The 20,739-nt window shown below is 48.8% G+C and overlaps 1 protein-coding gene across 1 annotated transcript in view; it reads right to left on the bottom strand.

Annotated features, from left to right (window-relative positions):
• The window catches only part of ATP13A1 (ATPase 13A1), a 419,252-nt gene that overhangs the window by 361,799 nt on the left and 36,714 nt on the right, over positions 1 to 20,739 (bottom strand). The window contains exon 2 of the mRNA XM_078681078.1: positions 14,105 to 14,194. Coding sequence (XP_078537204.1) covers positions 14,105 to 14,194 — 90 coding nt within the window. The remainder of the gene's footprint in view (positions 1 to 14,104; positions 14,195 to 20,739) is intronic.

The raw sequence follows: 20,739 nt of genomic DNA, 5'->3' as shown, positions 1-20,739 counted from the left end.
TGTCTACGCTTCTTAGTGTTGTTTAGACCCCTAACGTTCAAAGACATCAGGGAGAGCCCGGAGGGACTGGGATGATGCCTTGGGTTAACCATTGAAAAATCCTAAGCACATTAAAGTCGCAATGCATGCAAATCCTCCGCCACAAACGAACACACTGAGCAATGATTCTAAAATGAGCAATGAAATTGAACAAATACCCCACCCCCCCACCCTCCACCCAGCCTCTTTTGGACCCCAAAGAGGCAAACCCCAACCGTCTTAGCCAAACACGAGTGCAGTGTTAACAAACCCATAACTGTAGGAAACATATGGGCACAATGCAAAAATACCATACAAAACAGAGAAACTTTGGTATTCACCATAGGGCGTGGCAACGCCACACCGGTCGGGCGAAGAACAATATGACTTCAAAAGATGGAAAAGAAAGACATGAATGTATGAAACACAGCAGAGCACAGTGATAAATGTAATAACCAGTCACCCGTCACAGGATCGGAGAATAGTTCAACGCTGTCCTGTGAACCTCCTTGAGACGTGGAGCCCGTTCGCAGCATGCCATTCGCCCCTGAGCTGCTTTTCCTGTAGTCCCGGCAAAATTCCTGCACCTCCGTGGGGTTTTCAAAGATACAAAACCTGCCATCCACATCGACCCTCAGTCGTGCTGGGTACAGCATGCCGCACCGGAGGCAGAGGTTTTTCAGAGTGGCTTTGACACCGTTAAATTTGCGCCACACCTCCTGGAGGTAGGGTTCAGGCAGAACACAAAGGAGTATCCCAGCCATCCCCGCAGCAGCGCGTCCACGGCCCACCTCGAGCCGGGCATGCCGGTATATTAGGCCAAGGATTGAAGAGAACGCCTCTGTGGAACTGTGTTAAGTTTTAACGGGGTGAACCCATAAAACTACCCCACCTGGGTCATAATAGCAGTACGTTCAGAAAAGGGTCAAGGTAGTCCCTATAACTTTATATTAGCATCAACAATTCACCACAAAACAGTTCCAAGTGAGTTCATCAAAAATGCAGATTTATTTTCAAAGAATGTTCTGCCTCTGTGGAACTGGCAAGAAGCAAAGGAGTCAGCAGTGCCCACCGGCGCACGCAGGTAGGGTCGTAGCGTGAGTTAGCAAGCGGGGGAGTACCAAGCACCCAGGGGCAGCAGGCGCCTACAGTGGATCATCATTGGGGCGGAAATGGTACACCGTCATCCACAACTTCACACTCATCTCCCCCAACCCGGCAGTCGCAATTCACGGCGGGGAGTCGGTCCGCGGGGAGGATGGGGGGGGGGGGGGGGGTGCAAGCAAGCCCGGCAAGGCCAAGCGCCGCCACTGCCCCAGTTTGGAGTGTAGGGGCTCCCGCACTAGCCCGCCCCACCTCCCGCCGCAACCAACAAACGAGACCCCGGCGCAGAGACGCCCACCAGGCCGGGGAGGACCCAGAAGCGCTCCGCAAACGGTGGGACCCGGTGGGAGCCGCAGCGGAAGGGGCGGGGGGGAGAGCCCGCAGTGGTAGCAGGGAAGGAGCGCAGGGAAGCACCGGACCCCTACCCGGGCCGCACTCACCTCCCCAGTAGACTGCTGGATCTTCGTCGGTGGAAGGCCAAAGGGGCCACGCCCGCCTCTACCGCCGGTCCACTCCACGCCAGGCCAGCTTGCCGGTATCGTCCCTATCAGGCATCAGGTCACCATAGCAGTTAACAGAAGCAAATGGAGGGTGTCTGCTGCAGCTAGGGATATAGAAACATCGTAAAATATGAAGTTTGCCAAGCCCGACCGGCGGAGCTTCAAGCTAAGGCAGACATCTTGGTCGCCTCAGTGGCCACGCCCCAGCGTTCCATATCCTTGGAGCCATACCGGAGAACGACCGGTTATTCGTTTTTTTCTTGGCAAATCGTTAAGGTTGTAGGAGAAGAGTCTTGGCACTCCTGGAAGCTCTGCTGCCTGCTGAGAGCACCAGTTTCTGAGCTAGGTATTGTGGGGCGTTGTGGTAGAGATCCTGGTGTGTCATACAAGCGATTTTTAAATGAATTCTGGCTTTAAACGGTAGCCAGTTGAGGGCTCTCAGGTCTGGGGATATGTGGGCGTTTCTCTTAGAACCTGTGATGAGTCTCGCAGCTGAGTTGATCGTGGGCCTTAGCGGGGCTGTCGATTACCTAGGGAGTCCGCATAAGGTTACTGCTCCGTATTCCAAGCGGGGGATAACTAGGGCTTGAACTGCTTGTTTGAAATCGAAGGCAGGCAGAAAGGGTTTCAGTTTTCGCAGGGTCTTTAGGTGGAAGTTGGCTCCCTTTGTTGAGGCGCTGATGTGTTTCTGCATATTAAGGTTATTGTCCAGCGTTACCCCTAGAGATTTTGCCGAGTAGACTATGAGCGGTTGTCCATTGAGAGCTGTTTGGTGCTGCATCCAATCTATGATAATATGAGTTTTGTTAGGGGGAACGATTCCAAGGAATTCCGTTTTGAGGGAGTCAAGTGTCAAGTGGTTTTCGGCCAGCCCGATTTTTTTTTTTTTTTTTTTTGTAGTGTTGTGTCGCAATTCTACCCCCCAGACATTACGCATACAAACCTACTGGAAACGGGTTTACAACTGTATCAGGGGGCACTCCCATACTATGTGCAGGAACGTCCCCACCTCCCCACACTGTCTCCTACAGAGGCTTTCCTCACTCATACCCATCAATACTAGTCAGGTACCAGAAATGTAAATTCAGTGTAATATTTTCAGTTGTATCAGCCTCAGTTTTGCTGATATTGCCACTTCTTTGGGGGAGGAAAGTGCCTCTCTCCATTCTTCGTCATCGATCTCGAGACAGTCAGTCTCCCACTTTCTCCTAAGTGCCAGCAAGGGGTCAGGGGTGTGGTGTATACGTTTTTTATATGTGAGGGAGATACCCTTTTCCGGCAGATGACCGTCCAGCAGTCTATCCTCTAGGGGGGAGGACTCCGGAAGCGGTGTTCCGGGTGGAATGTTGGCCTGGAGTGAGTGCCTGATCTGTACGTATCGAAAGTATTCCGTTTGTGCTAATGCATATGTTTGCTGTAGTGAGGCAAATGTCACCATACCATTAGGCCCCCATAGGTCTTTTATACGGGAGATCCCCATCAAGTCCCAGTTACAAACCCTTTAGTTCGACCCAGTGTACACAGCCTTTCCGAAACCCATAGCTGGGTAGCCAATGTGAGTTTGTGAGCCCATCCCAGTTTGCGGCTCACAATGTGCCAAAGTTGGACCGAGTTTCTTGTAGGCCTTGTAATGGGATATTTGTTAGGTTTAGAGTAGAGTGCCGCCTCAAAGTTTCAACCCTGAAGGAGACACGTATCCATCCCATAGCTGGGATCGTCCCCACCACAGTACGTGCCCTGGTTTATGGCAGAGAGGTGTGCTGCCCAGTAGTATGTCCGGAAGCGCTATGCCCCCATCGTACCACCCTAGTGTAAGTTTATGGAGTGAGATGCGTGGCGTTCCAGCCCACAACAGGTCCCACTGGGTGGCCTCGATGTCTGTAAAATACTTTTGCGGGACTAAATCCGGGTAATTTTAGAAAGCATTTAAGAAACACGGCAGCGCCATCATCTTGAAAAGAGCTGCCTGACCCAGTAGGGACAGTGGGAGCTTCTTCCAAGTGGCGGTGTCCATTTTGAACCTCTGCAGAGGTGGTAAGAGGTTCCTCTCGTACCGGGCCGTCAAATCAGTGCAGATGAAGATACCAAGATACGTGAACCCCTCTGTGGCCGTCTTGATCGGGCAGTCGCGTTGCGTTGAGGGGGGGCGCCATGCAGGACGTATAGCAACGATTTACCCCAGTTAATGTTGTAACTGGAGTTTTTCCCGAAACTGGTGAAGATGTCTAAGGCAACTCTAAGTGATTTGGAAGGGGAGGCGAGGTATAAGAGGAAGTCATCCGCATAGAGCGAAATCCGGTCCTCCCACCCCTCAGACCACCTGATCCCCTGTAGTGAGAGGCCTGGTCGTATCCAGGACGCAAGCGGCTCTAAAGAGAGGGCGAAAAGGAGGGGTGAGAGGTGGCAGCCCTGCCGCGTCCCTCTCTCCAATGTATATATCTCTGAGATCTCATTGTTGACCACCACCTGGGCTAATGGCTCAGTATAGAGGAGGCGTATCCACCCAATGAAATTAGGGCCAAAGCCCATCTTTTTGAGGACCGCCATCATATAGGGCCATTCGAGCGTGTCGAATGCCATAGCGGCATCCAACGAAACCACAACCGCATCCTCCTGGATCATGTGGCAGCGTCCTAACATTCCATGGAGTCGTCGTAAGTTGAACGCGGTGTTACGGTGCGGCATAAAGCCTGATTGGTCTGGATGGATCAATTTGGTGATTATCGGCTTGATCCTATTTGCGAGCAGTTTCGCAAGGATTTGGGTTCAGCATTTAACAGTGAGATCGGCCTGTAGGAGGTGCACAGCTCTTTGGGTTTCCCTTCTTTAGGGATGGCTACCAACGTGGCAATGCGCTGGTCTCTCTGTAGTTTCCCTAGCACTTTACTGTCCTCAAACATACTCTTAAGGTGCTGGTCCAGGCTATCGGGTTTGAGCTTGTACAGCTCAATAGGGAGACCGTTGGGTCCTAGGGCTTTCCCAGGCTGGAGTTCATTGATCACCTTGGCCAGCTCTTCTGCGGTGATCGCACCTTCCAAGGTCTCTCGGTCGTCATCAGAGAGGGTGGGTAGCTTAATGTCGGCAAAGAGCAAGGAGGAGTCTTCCTCCGGATGCTCCCATCCCCTCGGTACACTCTTTTGAAATGTGCTGCAAATTCACTAACTATCTCCTGAGGTTCAGTGAGGAGGGAGCTCAGCCACCACCCTCTGCGCTTTCTGCTTTTTGTCCAACCAGGCTAATAAGGTGCCCGCTTTGTCTCCTTGGTCGTACAAGAGGCAGTCCCCATCTCTCGCTAGGTTTTTAGCGGCATCAGTGCCTTGTATTCGGCCGCTTTAAGCTTCATCTGATGCAGAACCCCCGGATTTCCATCAACTTGAGCTTCCCCCTCCAGAACGAGAAGGTCACGCTCGATGGTTAGCATCTGTTTTTCCTTGTGTTGTCCGGCAATTGTGGAGAGGGCTTCACCCCTTAGTACGGTTTTGAATGCTTGCCGGAGGACGGTAGGGGATTCCACCGTCCCATCGTTTTCTTGGAAGTATTAGTCAATGCAACGGGTTATCTTCTGTTTGGTCTCCGGGTTGTGGAGGAACCAGGAATTCATGGGCACAACACATCTTACCCGCTGTTCCCTATAGTGAGGTGTGCTCATAGTGGTCGGATATGCCTCGTGCCAGGTGTTTGATCTCTTGGATGGTAGTGTTGTGTTGCAAAGGCATAAGGAAGTAGTCTATCCTAGAAAAGGTGCAGTGTGGTCCAGAGAAGAATTTGTACTGGTATAGATTTGGGTGACGCATGCGCCAGAGGTCAACTAAGCCGAATGCCTCGAGGAGATTGGAGAGCCACATGTGCCCTGTGACGATGTCTCCCCTGTGACGATGTCTCGGGGTGGGTGCCTATCTAGTCCTCCCGATATTACTGCATTGAAGTCCCCGCCAAGTAAAAGCTGCCCCTCAGGAAGGGAAAGGAGAAGTTTACCCAGATCATGATATGACTGGGTTTGGAGACCTGGTGGGATGTAAACCGTCACTAAATTGAGTATGCGTCCCTCCCATCTCCCCAAGAGCACTGTAAAGCGTCCCAGTGGGTCTGTCTCCGAATGCTCAATGACAAACGGAAAGTTACGGCGCAACAGAATGCCCACCCCCCGGGACCCTGAAGTGAAGCCGGCATGTGCCGCCATTTTATAGCCCCATCTATTGAGTGCATGGCAGGTATTACCAATAAGGTGCGTTTCCTGCAATAAGACAACATCTGGGAGGTGTCATTTGACAAATTGGAGAACTATACCCCTCTTGAGCTTGTCCCCCAACCCGTTGATGTTCCAGCTGAGGATTTTTACCCCTACATTTTGTATTTTGTCAAGCTTATGCACCCAATTTGCGATTAAAACATCACTGCACCATCAACCCCACCCCACCCCTACTAAATGGTGTTATTAATGGCCTAAGGACGGCCGGGCCAGTCTGCCCGTGAAGTTCGGATAAGTAAACGTCAGGATGTGTCTCTGGCCCTCCTGGTCAAGTTCTGGCCAGTTTCGGGCACATCGAGCACACCTACCGCCTGGTTGGCACCGCCCCAAGGACCCCACACACGAAATATCGTAAGAAATGTTTATACATTACATTACAGCTTGCGGAGGTCTGAAAACGCAGTCTCTCCAGGCAATACGAGTCTTCTAGCATCTTTGTGTGTCTCTCATACCGGGGCTGTTTGATCTTACTCACCAGGAGCGCGGACTCATTCTGTTGGTGCCTGATCTTCCGTCCAATGAACCTGGTGACTTGGCACGAGGGTCTCTCCATTTGTCTACTGCAGCAGTCGCCGATGTCTGTGCGGCGCCGCTGTCTAGCCAGTCTTGTACCTCCGATGGCTTAGTGAAAAAGAGGGATTTGCCGCCGGCCATGATTTTGAGCTTTGCGGGGAAGAACATCATGTATTTAATACCTTTTTGCCGGAGCGCCACTTTCACCCCATCAAAGGAGCGCCGTTCCCGTTGCACTTTGAGCGTGAAGTCTAGGAAGAACCAGACTGTTGCGTTATCGTATTGTAAGTCTCCCAGCTGTCTGGCAGCCTGCAAGATGGTGTCTCGGTCCCTGTAGTTAGTATTTTCGCGTGGTGGTCCTCGGTGGAGCTCCTGGCTTAAGCCTGGGCATTGGCGCGCGGTGCGCCCTCTCAATGGCAAACATGGTAGAGAGCCGTTTCGGTTTCAAACAATTGAGGATCAAGTCTTTGAGGAAGAGGTCCACACTAGGCCCTTCGGAACCCTCTGGAACTCCTACCACCCTAATGTTGTTCCGGCGGACCCTCCCTTACTGGTCCCTCTGCTCGAGCTTCTTGGAGGAGGCGTGGAGCTCCCGGATGTCCGTCTCATTGGTACTGGCCTTGTCTGACGTCTTGTTGAGATTGGTGCATATGAGGTTCATCTCAACTGACATCTTGTTGATTTTCATCTCGAGGGAAGTCCCTAGGTTTTGGATGGCCGCCATTATGGAAGCTAAGGAGGGCTCAGCTGGCGCAGGTTGTTCTCCCGTTGCCCCCTCAGTCTGTGGGGCTGACATCGGGACCACATATTTGTCCAGCTTATTCGTCTGGGCAGCCGCAGCACCCTTGAGCTTCATGTTGTGGTCTCCTTCGTCTGGGCCGCTGTAAGCTGGGCTTTACGGAATTCCTACGAGGCCTTCCTGTGAACACGCTACAGGTGGGTACCGGCAGCGATCGTCAGGTCTTCCTTCCGTCCCTTGGTGTTGCTTTGACTCACCCCTCAGGAGTCCCCTCTGTCACGCAGCAGGATCTTCAACCGCTTTTCCCGGTGGGCGTGTGGGTCGTCACTCCCTCAGTCTCGAGCGTGCGCCACGTGCCAGCGGGTCTTCTGTAACCGCTTCAGGCCTTCAGTAAACTCTCGGGTTTGTCCGAGGTGGATGCTGCGTGTGCTCCTATTGGGCCCCTTTCCGCCAAGAGGAGCGGTGTGCCTGGATCACTGTACTGCCGGCAGTTATGACCTCTGGGGGTGGGCACAGCTCCCCCATCGTGCCGCAGTCAACCCCACACTCTGTCCTACCTCCGCACCTGGATATTCTGCTGGCTTCTAATCCCCGTCATCCCACCGTCGGCAGTCCCTCACAACGCCTTTATTCAATCAGGAGCATTCCCCCCCTTTGCCCCCCCCACCCCCCTGGGGCCAGCCGGGCAGGCTTCCTGCACTCACCCAGCAGCCATCAGGCCTCACAGGGCCTCGCTGAGTCTCAATCTCACCTCCCTCTGCATTATATAGGGGTCACACTCGCTGCGTGACCCCCCTCTGGTGTAGAGTGCGGATTAGTGGGGGCGCCGAGACCGGGGCCCACTCTCCAAAGCAGGCGCTGCCGCAGGCCTCAGCGCTGGCCCGTTGCGTAGGTGCAAGGGGGAGTGTCTGTCCTCCAAATCCCGGGCCCTCCGGGCCGCCGCCGCGAGCTACGGGCACGCTACGATGACTGAGGCGTTCTAGAGCCTCCGGTTTTCAATATTGGGTGCCGCTAGCTGTCATACGGTCTTTACCACATCGCTTATGTGCTGCCTGCAGGATTTTGAGCGGATTTACAGGGGTTTTGGGGCTCTGCTCTGGAAGAGCTCTCTTCTAGGCGGCCATCTTAGTTGGCGCCAAGCCACACATATATATATATATATATATATATATATATATATATATATATATACATATACATACATATATACATATACATATACATATACATATATAGCTGCACACTTTTCGTATCCCATTCGGTGTCCGAAAAAAGAAAGGCCGGCACACTGGTATCCGTTTACAAAATTTTTAATCACCAAACCCCCCTCACCCCTTACAGACGCGTTTCGCCTTCACAGGCTTCGTCAGTGTAACGTTACTGTGCAGTTAAAATCACAATTTTAAAGCCATTGGTTCACTACACCCTCCATAAACATAGAAGAGGGACATGTTTTTTACTACATTCTAGTGGCCATTTTGTAGTGTGCAAATAACATTATTTTGCCTGCTATGTCATGGTGATCACGTGAAAAGTGCATAGTGCTCATTAAAAACAAGTAACATTATTAAGATAAATAATTACTACTTTACATTTATTCAATTTTCGCAGTATGAGTAGTTAGGTCAACAATTGAGTCTTTTTAAACAATTCATTTCTCAAAGTGTCCATTTTTCGTTGTTCAGCCCTGGATGGGCGGTTTTACCAACAGTGCAAATCCGAAAAGATAACCAAGGCATGACATGTCATTGGGGAAGTAGAGCTGTTACCCAGTTCAGTTTCATTATCTACTATATATCCCCAATTTTTTGACACAATACTGATTACAAATGAACCCACAGTTCTTCATTATTATTTAAACCCCAAGGAGTAATAGTCTTCAGATTAACCCCTTCAGCGCTAATGACAAGGGTAACTCGTCATGGACTTTCCATTGATTTCAATGGAAAGTCAATGGGAAGAAGAGGGAGTACCTTAGCAGCCAAGTGGTTAATAATGTGTTTAGACTAAGATGCGTAGGGACTTTTCCCTATCACCACCCTGTTCTAATTTGGGGGCCTGGTCCATGCAATAAAAACTTAGTTTCTCCCACTTGCTTTGATGGTGTTGGGCAAAGTGGCGGGCTACTGGATATGCTTTATCGTTGTTGGTGATAGCCCGCATATGCTCGAGAATCCTAAGTTTAGCAGGTTTGATGGTACTGCCAATATATCGCAGTTTGCATGGACAGGTCAAACAATACACAGTGTACTCCGAGTTGCAATTAAGCAACTGCTTTATTTTTAAATTGGGTTTATTATCGCCTGTGCGATTTGGGTATTCAGATGTTTTTTCACTAAATTTACATGCCTTGCATTTCAGACAGGGGAAGAAACTAACCGATTTAGATATTTTGATGGGTTTAGCCAGTGATTTAAAGTGGCTGTGGACCAAATGATCCGCCAAAGAAGGACATCTTTTATAAGTTATTAAAGGCCTTTTTGGCAGATTTATCTTGAGGACTTTGTCAGCAGTCAGTAAGTGCCAGTGTTTTTGAAAGATATTTGTTATTTCACCTGATTTAGTATTGAATTCCGTTATCATACGGATCTCGTCAGGTGCCTCTGTTTTTAATTTTGGAACTAGGAGATCCCTCCTGTTTGTTTTAGAGGCTTTATCACTGGCTTGTTTGAGGATATTGCTGTTATATCCTCTACATTCAAATCTACTTTTTGCCTCAGTAGCAGCATGCGCATAGTCTTGATTAAGAGAGCAATTCCTCTTCAGGCGTAAAAATTCGCCATATGGTACATTTTTTATAAGACTTTTTGGATGATAGGATTTGGCATGCAGGACCGCATTGCCCGCTGTAGGTTTTCTATACAGGCGGGTATGCAAGATGTTATTGTGTACAAAAACTTCCAGGTCTAAATAGTTAATGCAATTTGTGCTGATAGTACTGGTAAACTTTAGATTGAGCGTATTTTCATTAAGTGTGGTGATATACTCTTCTGCTGATTGACGGTCACCCTGCCAGATTATAAAGAGGTCGTCAATATACCTAGTCCACATAAGTATTTTGTCAGTCCATTTTCGATTGGAGTCACTCCACGCCTCGTGCTTCTCCCACCAACCTACGAATAAATTCGCATAGCTGGGGGAGAAGCACGAGCCCATTGAAGTACCCCTTCTCTGATTGTATAAGATCCCATCAAATAAAAAAATGTTGTTATACAAACAAAATCTGATCATGGACAAAATCATTGTATTGTGGCTTCTGAAATGTTCTGGTTTGTGATCTAAAAACCATTTCACAGCACACAGTCCTTGTTCGTGGTTGATGCAGGTGTATAAGTTTACCACATCTAATGTGATTAACAACATTCCCGAATCCCAAGTGACATTGTCCATGACATTTAAAAAGTCTTGAGTGTCTTTCACATAAGATGGAAGGCTTCTTACAAATGGAGACAAATATGAATCTACAAATCTGGAAGTATTTTCGAGAAGGCTTCCTATAGAGGACACTATTGGGCGCCCTGGAGGTCTTTTTGCATGTTTGTGCACCTTTGGTAGGTGGTAAAACGTTGGTAATATTGGCGCTTCACATTTCAAAAAGAGGTATTCATCCATTGTTAACATGCCCTCCTTTTGCCAATTTTCTAACATGCTATGAAAAGTTAAAATGCCTTTGTTGTACTCAGTTCTTTGTATCGGAGTATAACATTCTTTGTCTTTTAACTGTCTGTGGGCTTCTGTTAGATAATGCTCCCGGTCAAATATCACGATGTTACCTCCTTTGTCAGAAGGTTTAATTTCAATTGTAGTGTCCTCCTTTAATGATCTAATTGCTTGCCATTCTCTTTTTGTTATGTTTGATCTTTTGTTATTTATTTTGTTCTTTGTTCCAGATGCCATTTTGTCTAGATCCTCTAAAACTGCTTCATTGAAGAGATCTATTGCGTCGTAATTTGTGATGGGCAATTTTTTTGATTTTTCAAGTGACTAGGGTCACGTTTTTGTACAATATTACTATGCGATAAGATCTCCACCGTCGTTGAATTCGACATTAGTTCTTGAGTCGGTGTCAAAAGGACGTCCGCTAATTCTTCGCACGTCTGCATTTCATTTTGGTTTTCAATGGAAACTTCAAGGTTAGGTGCTACACTTTCAGTGATGGGATTTTGAAGAAAGATCTTTTTAAACTTCAATTTTCTAGTGTATTTAAATAAATAAATCCGTGTTTGCACTGGATCAAAGTCACTGGCCGGACAAAAGCTTAAACCTTTCTTAAGGATGGAGGTCTCATCATCCGTTAAAGTTCTTTTGGAAAGGTTGATAACATTATTTTCTTGTTCGTCCATTATCTCCTGCGGTTCAGCCCACTCCTGGTTACTCTTGGGGATGCTGCCGCTTGTTGGCCCCCACTTCTTGCTCCTCTTGCCCCTCCGCGTCCTCCTCTTTGTTTTTGTTGAGGTGCTGGTGGATGATTTCTCTGTTGGGGGCGGAGACGGGTTTCCTTGATTACCTCGAACTCGTCGAAAAAAGGATCATTAGTTGCCACGATTCTTTCAGTTTGTTCGCCTTCTGAGACTTCTGATTCCTCAGTCTCCTCATCAGTGGGTGTCACATTCGCCTGTGCCATACGTTTTCTCGTGGCATCGAACTTCTTGGCGAATGTAAGAATCCTACCTGTGAGGTAGTCTTGTTCATCTCTGAGGAATTTCGCTTGTTTGCGTTTGCGGATGGTTAATTCATATTTCTTAATCCTTTGGTTCATGGTATCTTTTAGTTCTTCTTTCTCCTTGGAATCTTTTTCTTTCGCAATTTTTTCTTCAAGATCTGCTATTTCTTTGAGACATTTGTCTCTATCGCTCCACGCATATTTTATTAGCATTCGCACCATTCCTTTCGCCGACTCCGCAGTGTACTCTGCCCAATCTCTGAGTAATGCTGGGTCCGGATTCTCGTATGATGGAACGGTGTATATGCGTAATCCCCTTGGGATTCTTCCACAGTCAATGTATCTCTCAAGTGAGGTGGCCTCCCACCACTTTCGAATTTCTCTTTCTTGTATCTTTTCCAGTTTCGAAAATAGTGTTTTTAACACACCTCCGGAGGCAATTGTTGTTGTCGTTTTAGTTGACTGTGTTTGTCTAGTAGCGGAGCTTCTGAACATGAAATTGGCGGCCGATTCCCTTTCTCCTGAGATACCATCTTCATATATATATATATATATATGCATTGTTGATTTAAAGTCACACATGAAAGAGAAGAGGGAATGGGTCGGCAGAAGCTTCTCAATAGAGGCACGTGGCAGGCTTTAGCCTGTGTCAAAAGGATGCCTCAGACTGTAGTTCCTCCTGTCAGAATTGGTTCAACACCTATGCCAATGTGACGCATGTTTGAAAGGACATACCTAGGAGGTTCACACTCGGTGGTTTTATTTCCATAGTCTTTATACAGTCAAATCTATTGGAAGTGTTATGCACTTCCAAACAAAACAAAAGTTATACAGAGAAATATTCAACAAGAAATAACAATGGAATTATTATAAATTAACTCCAATTTATCGATCACAACGAGTTAGTCTCCGACATAACACAAACCCTACAGATTCTTCATTAGAGCACTAGGATGACAAATGTGTGAAAGAATCTTCAGACGTTTGCATTCCTTGCAGGAACACAACTGAAAGCAAGCTTTTCAAATCTGCATGTAGAAACTCTCAATGGAGCAGTGAGGATCAGGACAAATACCAAATGGTTAGTTTCAGTTCAATTAGAGGCGGAATTCATCATAACTGAACATAGATCACGGATTTAAAACAGAAGTGCTTTACAGAACAAAAAGAGATGTAACAAAGAGAACTACTCTTCGAAGGTTTCCTACCTGCCCACAGTGTGTAGAAACTTCAGCTGATGAAGCTAATTTACTACAAAGCCGGGATTTTCAAACATTTCATTACTGCCGCTTCATTTTCTTTCTGTAGCCTATGTTTGATAGCGTTATGACCCTGCTCCCTAGATTTTCAACATTACTAAACTGAAATGGACAGAATAGTTTTTCCTGCCCATCTGGTAAACCAATCGGAGATTTTTCGCCCCATCACTGGAATTATGACTAACTTGAGTAACAAACCTTGATACAGAGGCCCTGGTTCAAATGCACAGGCAATAAATTATGGTTCACTGCCCAGCACTAGCTTAGTTCCAGCACTGCTCGGTGATATCATCCAAACAGTAACTGTGGCTATGTGGCTTTTCCAACAGTTTTAAGTAAATATGGTTTGACTGCCACAGAGAAATTTGTCAGAAGTGAAGGGTAGTCCTACAACAACATTAGTCGCCTGAGTAAGACGTTTTTAAAAAGTGCCACAGCATAGGTGACATGGCATGTGGGAATAAAGGTTTCTGTAACATTCACTTGCCCACACTAAAATGCTTGTACAGTGGCTTGTCCTGTAACTCCCTTTACATGCATTTCAGTCCTAGAGGAAACTCATGCATGGGTGGCTTTGCTTCCCCAATGAATTTACTTAACAAAGTTCTACCTGACTCAGTCTCTCATAAGTAGCCATAGCAAGACTGAATGCTGAAAGAATGAAATGTCCATTAAAAACTGAGCCACACATCAAAGAGGATAGTGCACTACCAACGTCGTCATCCTGAATATGAAATTGCTCTACTGGTTGAGGTCATGGTTAGCAATGGATTCTACTTTTTGACAGGTGAGACCCCGAGTACATCTTTCACACATTCCCTCCTATATTGAGATCAGTGATCTTTCACAATCAAACAGCTTGCAGTTATCAACAAACACAATTTGCACTTAAAATTCGCCTATGAATTCCCATTCTACACCATCAAGAAAAATCCTTTCAAACTTCACAGCATCTGACTGAACAATGGATTCTTAAATAAAGGAGGTATGTGCACTGTACCATGTGACAAAACAGCTCATTATCTTGCCCCACACAAGATCATCCACAAATTTCCCTACCTTGTCACGATGTAGAGAAACCAGCTCTGCAGATCCATTGTTAGGTGTTGGCACTACTTTAGCCAATGTGGCTTTACTTGGATTTGGCTCCTACAAAAACAAAAACACAATTATAACGGCGGTTCCCAAATTGTAACCCTCCGAGACATGCTGCTGACATTCTTATAAACTAAATGTTAGCACAGAGAAAGCAGAGATTAAAAAGAACTTGCAAGAGTGAGGTAAAGGAGCAGGGAGGGTTTGGTTGTGGATTAAAGGGGCAAAATGTAAAATCAGGTTTACGCAGACGTGGTATTCAGCATCACAATCTTCTATAGCACCAGCTGTGGGGTTCAGAGAAAAAGTTTGGCCTCCAGCATTTTATTAAAAACATTAAGCACTGCACCAACCTACACTTCTGGTCTTTGTTTAATGAATACCAAGTCTAGCTTGTCTTGATTCCACCTCATGTCTCCTTCCTCCACCGTATTTCTCTTTATCTCGTGAATATTAGGTGAGCCTAGTTTTTATTCCCTCTCGCTCCATATCCTTACCTCAACTTGCAGGTTCTTTTGCATCCCAGCTTTCTCCCTTTGCCTTTTCTGACTTTCTCTCTCTAGCTTTTGTGATGAAACAAGTCCCCAGAAATTAGCGTCACGGTCCACACCTGCAACCACTGGCATAAGGTAAACACTTCTAATAACTAAAGGCCCATTTGATAAAAATTAAAAAAGTACACAGGAACATAAATTTGAGATTGGAAGGCTTGCAGCGATTGGTCATAAGAAAAAGATATGATGAGGCCCCAAAACTACCTGCTAGGCATGATCTTAGACCATGTCCATCTGATAAAGAAGGAATCGGTACTGGACATGTGAGCCCAAGGACAAGCACTATTCACAATATTCACTGGGCATGCTGCAGGCCGTGGCCATGCTCAACATGCACTGAGGTCTCTGATACTGGGCCAATGTCATGGTTGAAGACCACACCCTGTGGCCTTTATCAGTAAGCATGACTGTAGGCTGTGCATAATAATCACTAAGCAACGGGGGCAGGGTCTATGGTCTGTACTGTGTCCAGAGACATGTCCTGTAAGTACTTAATAATGCATACTCAGAACAGGAAGTGGCTGAGAACTATACCCTAAGCTCAGTACTGCTGGGCCTGGCCACAGGCAGAGGTTACCAGGCACTTGCTGCAGTACTAGGACAAAACCCTGGCCGAAGCCATGACCCACACTGTTAGACCCGTCTGCTTCTGAGAGTCCCCTCACCACTATGATTTCTTTTGTTCCCCTGTACCTCCCAAATTTGTCGCTTTTTATTTGTCTACCAGAACTTTTTATGTGTTGTTTCATGGGGTTAGATGTTCCTTGACGCCCAGTTGCTCACAAGGTTTGTGGCACCTATTTACAAGGCGCCTGGCCCAAACCTGTGGCATTACAAGCTGGGGTTGTCAACCTGTGTAAATGAACTTAAAATGGTGGACACCCTTTTTCCTCATGTGAAGTGACTCCCATTGGAGCCTTCATGAACCCTGGCCTTTTGAGGTTTTGGCGCCCTTTGGTTGGCGCGCATTTCTGACAGGAATTCCTTTATTTTCCTCAGGTACACAAAATGGCTGCTCTAGAACCCCAGTACGGTGGCTGTGAGTGTCCTAAATACCCCTCAAGAGTGCCATGTCATTGTCACAGCCAGAGAAGGTTCTAGAACCTTCTGGCTCGTGCCAGTACCCCAGGGCACTGGCTATATAAGGCCCAGTCCCTGGCGGCCATTTTAGATGGTGAAGTTCAGATTAGAGAAGAGATTCCAGACTTGACACCAGATTGACACCTGCCCTGTTGACCCCTGAGGTGGCTGGTAGCGCAGGCAGTAGAGCAGCAAAGGGTTGCTGGCGTTGTGTCTGACTGGCGTTCCAGTCAGCTACGTGAGAAGTGATCTAGCGCCTACAGCGCCTGCCCAGCGAGTACCTCATTGCCCCCAAAGACTGTGGCCAGATTCGTGTGCCTCTCCGCCCCCCCCGGTGGTGAACTGTGATCGACTTATCGAGTCGCGAGGCGAGAGCAAGTTCGCCGCGATCGTCAGCTGTGCCCCCTTCGCGTCAGGTGCCTCTAGAGGGGAGCTCGGACGTCTCCGAGCCCCACCAGCGTAGAGCGCTTCCTGCGCAGATAGAAGGTGAGGTGGTGCGCTGGGGCGGGGAAAGGTCGGCCTTCGTTGGGCGGGACTAGCGTCTCTGCCACTCCCCAGTGACCCGGGAGCTGTAGCTGTGGGCGGGAACCCCCCTGTATGCGGAAGTCAGAGGGAGGTCCGTGGAGCCCCTGAGAGCCCCGTCGCTAACAAGAGGAGTGCTGTGCCCGACTGAATCGTATCTTGACTGCAGCCGATGTGAGGTGGGCCAGTTTCCTCATAGTGAATGCAGCGTTGTGAAGGAACTGTGAACCGGCATTTATTTGACTGTGCGCGAAGGTTGTGTGACCTCTCCGGCAGCCCGTTCGTCAGTCTAATGACTTTGAACTGGTGCCGCCTGTGCTCAAGTGGTGCTAAAGCCCGTAGGCGCGCATAGACTTCACCGGGAAAGCAGAGATCCTATCCCGGTGACCGCCGAGTGCAAATGATGTATTTACTGTGTTTCCTTGCCTTCTAGATATACGCGCATACGCCTTGAGTGATTATTAAAGAGTCCCAAACCTTATTTTGTGCTCAGAGAAGCCGTATACCTGGTAATTAAAAACAGCATAAACTGTAAGAGTTATCTTTCCCATTTGAAACGTATTGCAGATGTAATGATTCGAAAGTATTTAATTGGTGGCAGCGATACCAGAAGAAACATGTGGTTGTTTATGTAAATGAACCAATATTTATTCTGATATTTATTCTGATACTCATTCCTGAAGTTATTCTATTTAGTAATACTATTTATTACCAGAACTGTATGACCAAAAGAAATGTATATGTGCTTTCCCAGACAACCCTATTTACAACAAAGAACTTTTATATAAAGGAATCGTATTTTTCTACAGCAGTGGTGTGGTGTCCTTTTTGGTGTGGATGTACAAGGAGTTATTATTGGGTCAGAGCCGGCTTAACACTACAGCCTTCACTTGCCTTGTCACTTGAGCCAAGCTACCCCCTTTGTGCTGGGCTTGCCCATCGCAGGTCCAACATAAAATTGGTGCTCAGCGGGTGGGATTGCGAGCCGTGCTTGTTTTGAACCCCATAATAATTCAGTGTGCACCACAGGTACACACCCGGAGTTTTCTCCTAGCGGCCCTCAAATTCAACGTTTTGCTTTTTCCAAATTCTTTCCTGGAGGTGGGTGGAAGTGACCCTCAAAGTTCTTATCCTGGTCACCTACTTCGGGGTGGTGGTCCACACTTTCAACTGACAAGATGGAATTCGAAATGTCAGAGCTGGAGACCTATACTGTGGCACAGCTCAAGGATTTCTGTCAGGAGAGGGGAGTGTTTGTCAGGCGAGGGGCCAAAAGAGAGGAGCTCCGTACTAGTCTGCGAGCATGGGTGGAAGCACACACGGAGGGAACGGTGGAGGAGGAGGAATCGGACAGAGGTACTGTCATTGATAGGACTGCGGAATGTCCCCTGGGGGTGGGTGAGATGTCAGTCCGCCCCAAGGCAACCTCACGGGAGGGCAGCAGTGTGTCATCGAGAGGGTTGTCAGAAACAGAGTTAGCTGACAGGAGAGAGGAAAGACTGTTAAGGTGGGAAATAGCAAAAATGGAGTTGGAAGAAAGAAGGGAGGGGAGGAGGCTGGAACACGAGTTCAAGCTAAGAGAGCTCGAATTCCAGGCCCCTAATATCACTCCGAAGGGTGTCGAGTCAAAGGAATTTGCCAGGGAGCCCAGGCCCCATTTACCCAAGGACGTAGTCGCCAGTTATACCGCTGGAGATGACACAGCCAAGTGGCTGGCAGCCTATGAGGTCTCTTTAAGAGCCCATGGGATCCATGAGAAGCATTGGGGTGGTGGATTATACCGGTACATGTCTCCGACAGGTAGGGATGCCCTATTGGCCCTAGACCGGGAGGAACAGGTTAATTACCCCGCCATGAAGGTGGCGCTCATCAGGAAGTTTGGGTTGACCCCCGAGAAATACCGGCAAAGGTTTAGGGGCAGCCACAAGCTGAGCTCACAGAATTGGGTTGACTTCCTGGATTTTGCCAAGAAAGCCCTGGATGGGTGGGTCCAAGGTAATGAGGTGGAGGACTATCGAGGGTTGTACGACCTGATACTCAAGGAACATCTACTCGAGAAATGTCTTCCCGAGCTGAGGCCACACCTGGTAGACAGCAAACTTACTTGCCACCGTAAGCTTGCTGAGGAGGCGGACATTTGGGCAAGTACCCGAGTGTCCACGAAGGGGACGGGAGGAGATTCTCAGAAGTCCGGACAGGGCGCTCCCCAGAAGAAAGAGGGGGGAGATAACAAGAAGCAGGAGTTCTCCAAAGGCCCCCAAAATACCTTTAAGGGGAAAAGTTTCTTCTCCACTTCTAAGGCTAACCCGCAGAAGAACCCTAATCCTGGCCAGAGTCAGCAGCCAAGGGTTATCCATTGCTATGAGTGCGGTGGTATTGGACATTATAAGGGAGACGTGAAATGCCCAAAGAGACCCCCCCCCTCCCACTGGAGGAAAGGCCCCGGGAGTCGCTAGTGTAGCGCTCGGGGAGGAGATGCCCTTAGTTAAGGGGGGGGAGTGGGCGGGTGTCACCTTAGTGTCCCTGGGAGAGCGGGAGATGGTGCCAAAGATCCAGGTGCCCTCAAATACTACCAAGTATGGGCAATGGGTCACCATCAATGGCCATAGAGGGGAAGCTCTGAGAGATACAGGAGCCAGTATGACTATGGTAAGGAGTCATCTGGTGTCCTCAGAGCAGGTGATTCCAGGCGTACTTCATCCAGCCGCGATGGCTGACGGCAGAATGGGCCACTATCCTGTGGCCGAGGTTCACAGGTTCACTTCGAGTTGCCGTAAGCCCCGCCGCGCCAGTCGATTGTCTGCTGGGCAATGATATGGAGCACAATGCTTGGAAGGAGGTGGAATACCGGACTCATACTGAGATGCTGGGTACACCTGATTGGGCCTGTGTGAGTACCAGGTCTGCGGCTGCTCGGGAGGAGAAGTCGCGTGGGTTGGAGCCTGGAACAATGGCCCACCCAGCTGCTGATGAGGGAACATTTCGAGGACAGGAGGAGCCTGCCTCGATGTCCATGCCCCGTGAGACGGATAGGCCACCTGTAGAGGTGGACCCGGAGTCCGCGGAGGAGGACATGGTTCCATTGGAGGACTTGCCTATCCCCGCTGAGTGGCGAGTGGAAGGAGGACCATCCAGGGAGGAACTGAGAAAGGGACAAAGGGAATGTCCCACCCTCGAGGGTCTGAGGCAACAGGCTGAAGCCCAGGCAGCAGGTAACGAGTCTGGGAACTATCGTGTTTACTGGGAGGATGGTCTCCTCTACAGTGAACCCAGGGCGCCAGTGCACGGATTGTCACGGGCCCTGGTAGTCCCACAGTGTTACCGAGCCTTCCTATTAGAGTTGGCTCATGAGATTCCCTTGGCAGGACACTTGGGTCAGGACAAGACCTTTGCCCGGCTTGTCCCCCACTTTTATTGGCCTCGAATGAGGGTGGCATCCGACACATACTGTCGGTCGTGCCCGTCATGCCAAGCCAGTGGGAAAACAGGGACGAAGCTGAAGGCTCCCCTGGAACCACTTACCGTCGTTGGCACCCCCTTTGAAAGGGTGGGCATCGACATTGCTGGGCCCCTAGATCCACCTACATCATCCGGTCACAGGTTTATCCTGGTCCTGGTGGATCACGCCACAAAGTATCCAGAGGCAATTCCTCTGAGAACCATTACTGCACCAGTAGTGGCCAAGGCCCTGATGGGGATCTTTACCCGAGTGGGATTCCCCAAGGAAGTTGTGTCCGACAGGGGGACCAACTTCCTGTCAGCATATATGCGGGCCATTTGGAAGGAGTGTGGAGTGACTTACAGGTTCACCACTCCTTATCACCCACAGACCAATGGTCTTGTGGAAAGGTTCAACCAAACCTTGAAGGGTATGATCAGAAGTCTACCCGAAAGCCTGCGGAGGAAATGGGACGTCCTCCTACCCGGTTTGCTCTTTTCCTACAGGGAAGTGCCACAAAAGGGAGTGGGCTTCAGCCCCTTCGAGCTTTTGTACGGGCACCCTGTACGTGGACCTCTCAGCCTGGTGAGGGACTCCTGGGAAAGGTCTCCCCGGAAAGTTCCCCAGGATGTGGTGAGCTACATGCTGGCCTTCCGAAGCCAAATGGCTAAGTTGTGGAAGCAAGCTTCTGACAACTTGGAAGCCAGTCAGGCAGTTATGAAAGCATGGTATGACCACAACGCTCACCCAGTGGAGTTGGAGCCTGGCCAGAAGGTGTGGGTGATGGAGCCTGGAGAGCTGAGTGCCCTCCAGGATCGTTGGACAGGCCCCTACGAGGTATTGGAGAAGAAGGGCAAGTCTACCTATCTGGTGAACGTAAAGACCCCTCGGCATCCGCATCGGGTGTTACATGCCAATCGCCTCAAGCCCCACTACGAGAGGCCCGAAGTCATGTTTGTTATGGTGACTGACGGATCGGAGGAAGAGGACACGGAGCCTCTCCC

Source organism: Lissotriton helveticus, chromosome 1_1, assembly GCF_964261635.1.
Source record: "Lissotriton helveticus chromosome 1_1, aLisHel1.1, whole genome shotgun sequence".
NCBI classification, from domain to species: Eukaryota; Metazoa; Chordata; class Amphibia; order Caudata; family Salamandridae; genus Lissotriton; species Lissotriton helveticus.
Note: the sequence above shows the minus strand (reverse complement) of the source record. Positions and strands in the feature narration are given on the sequence as shown.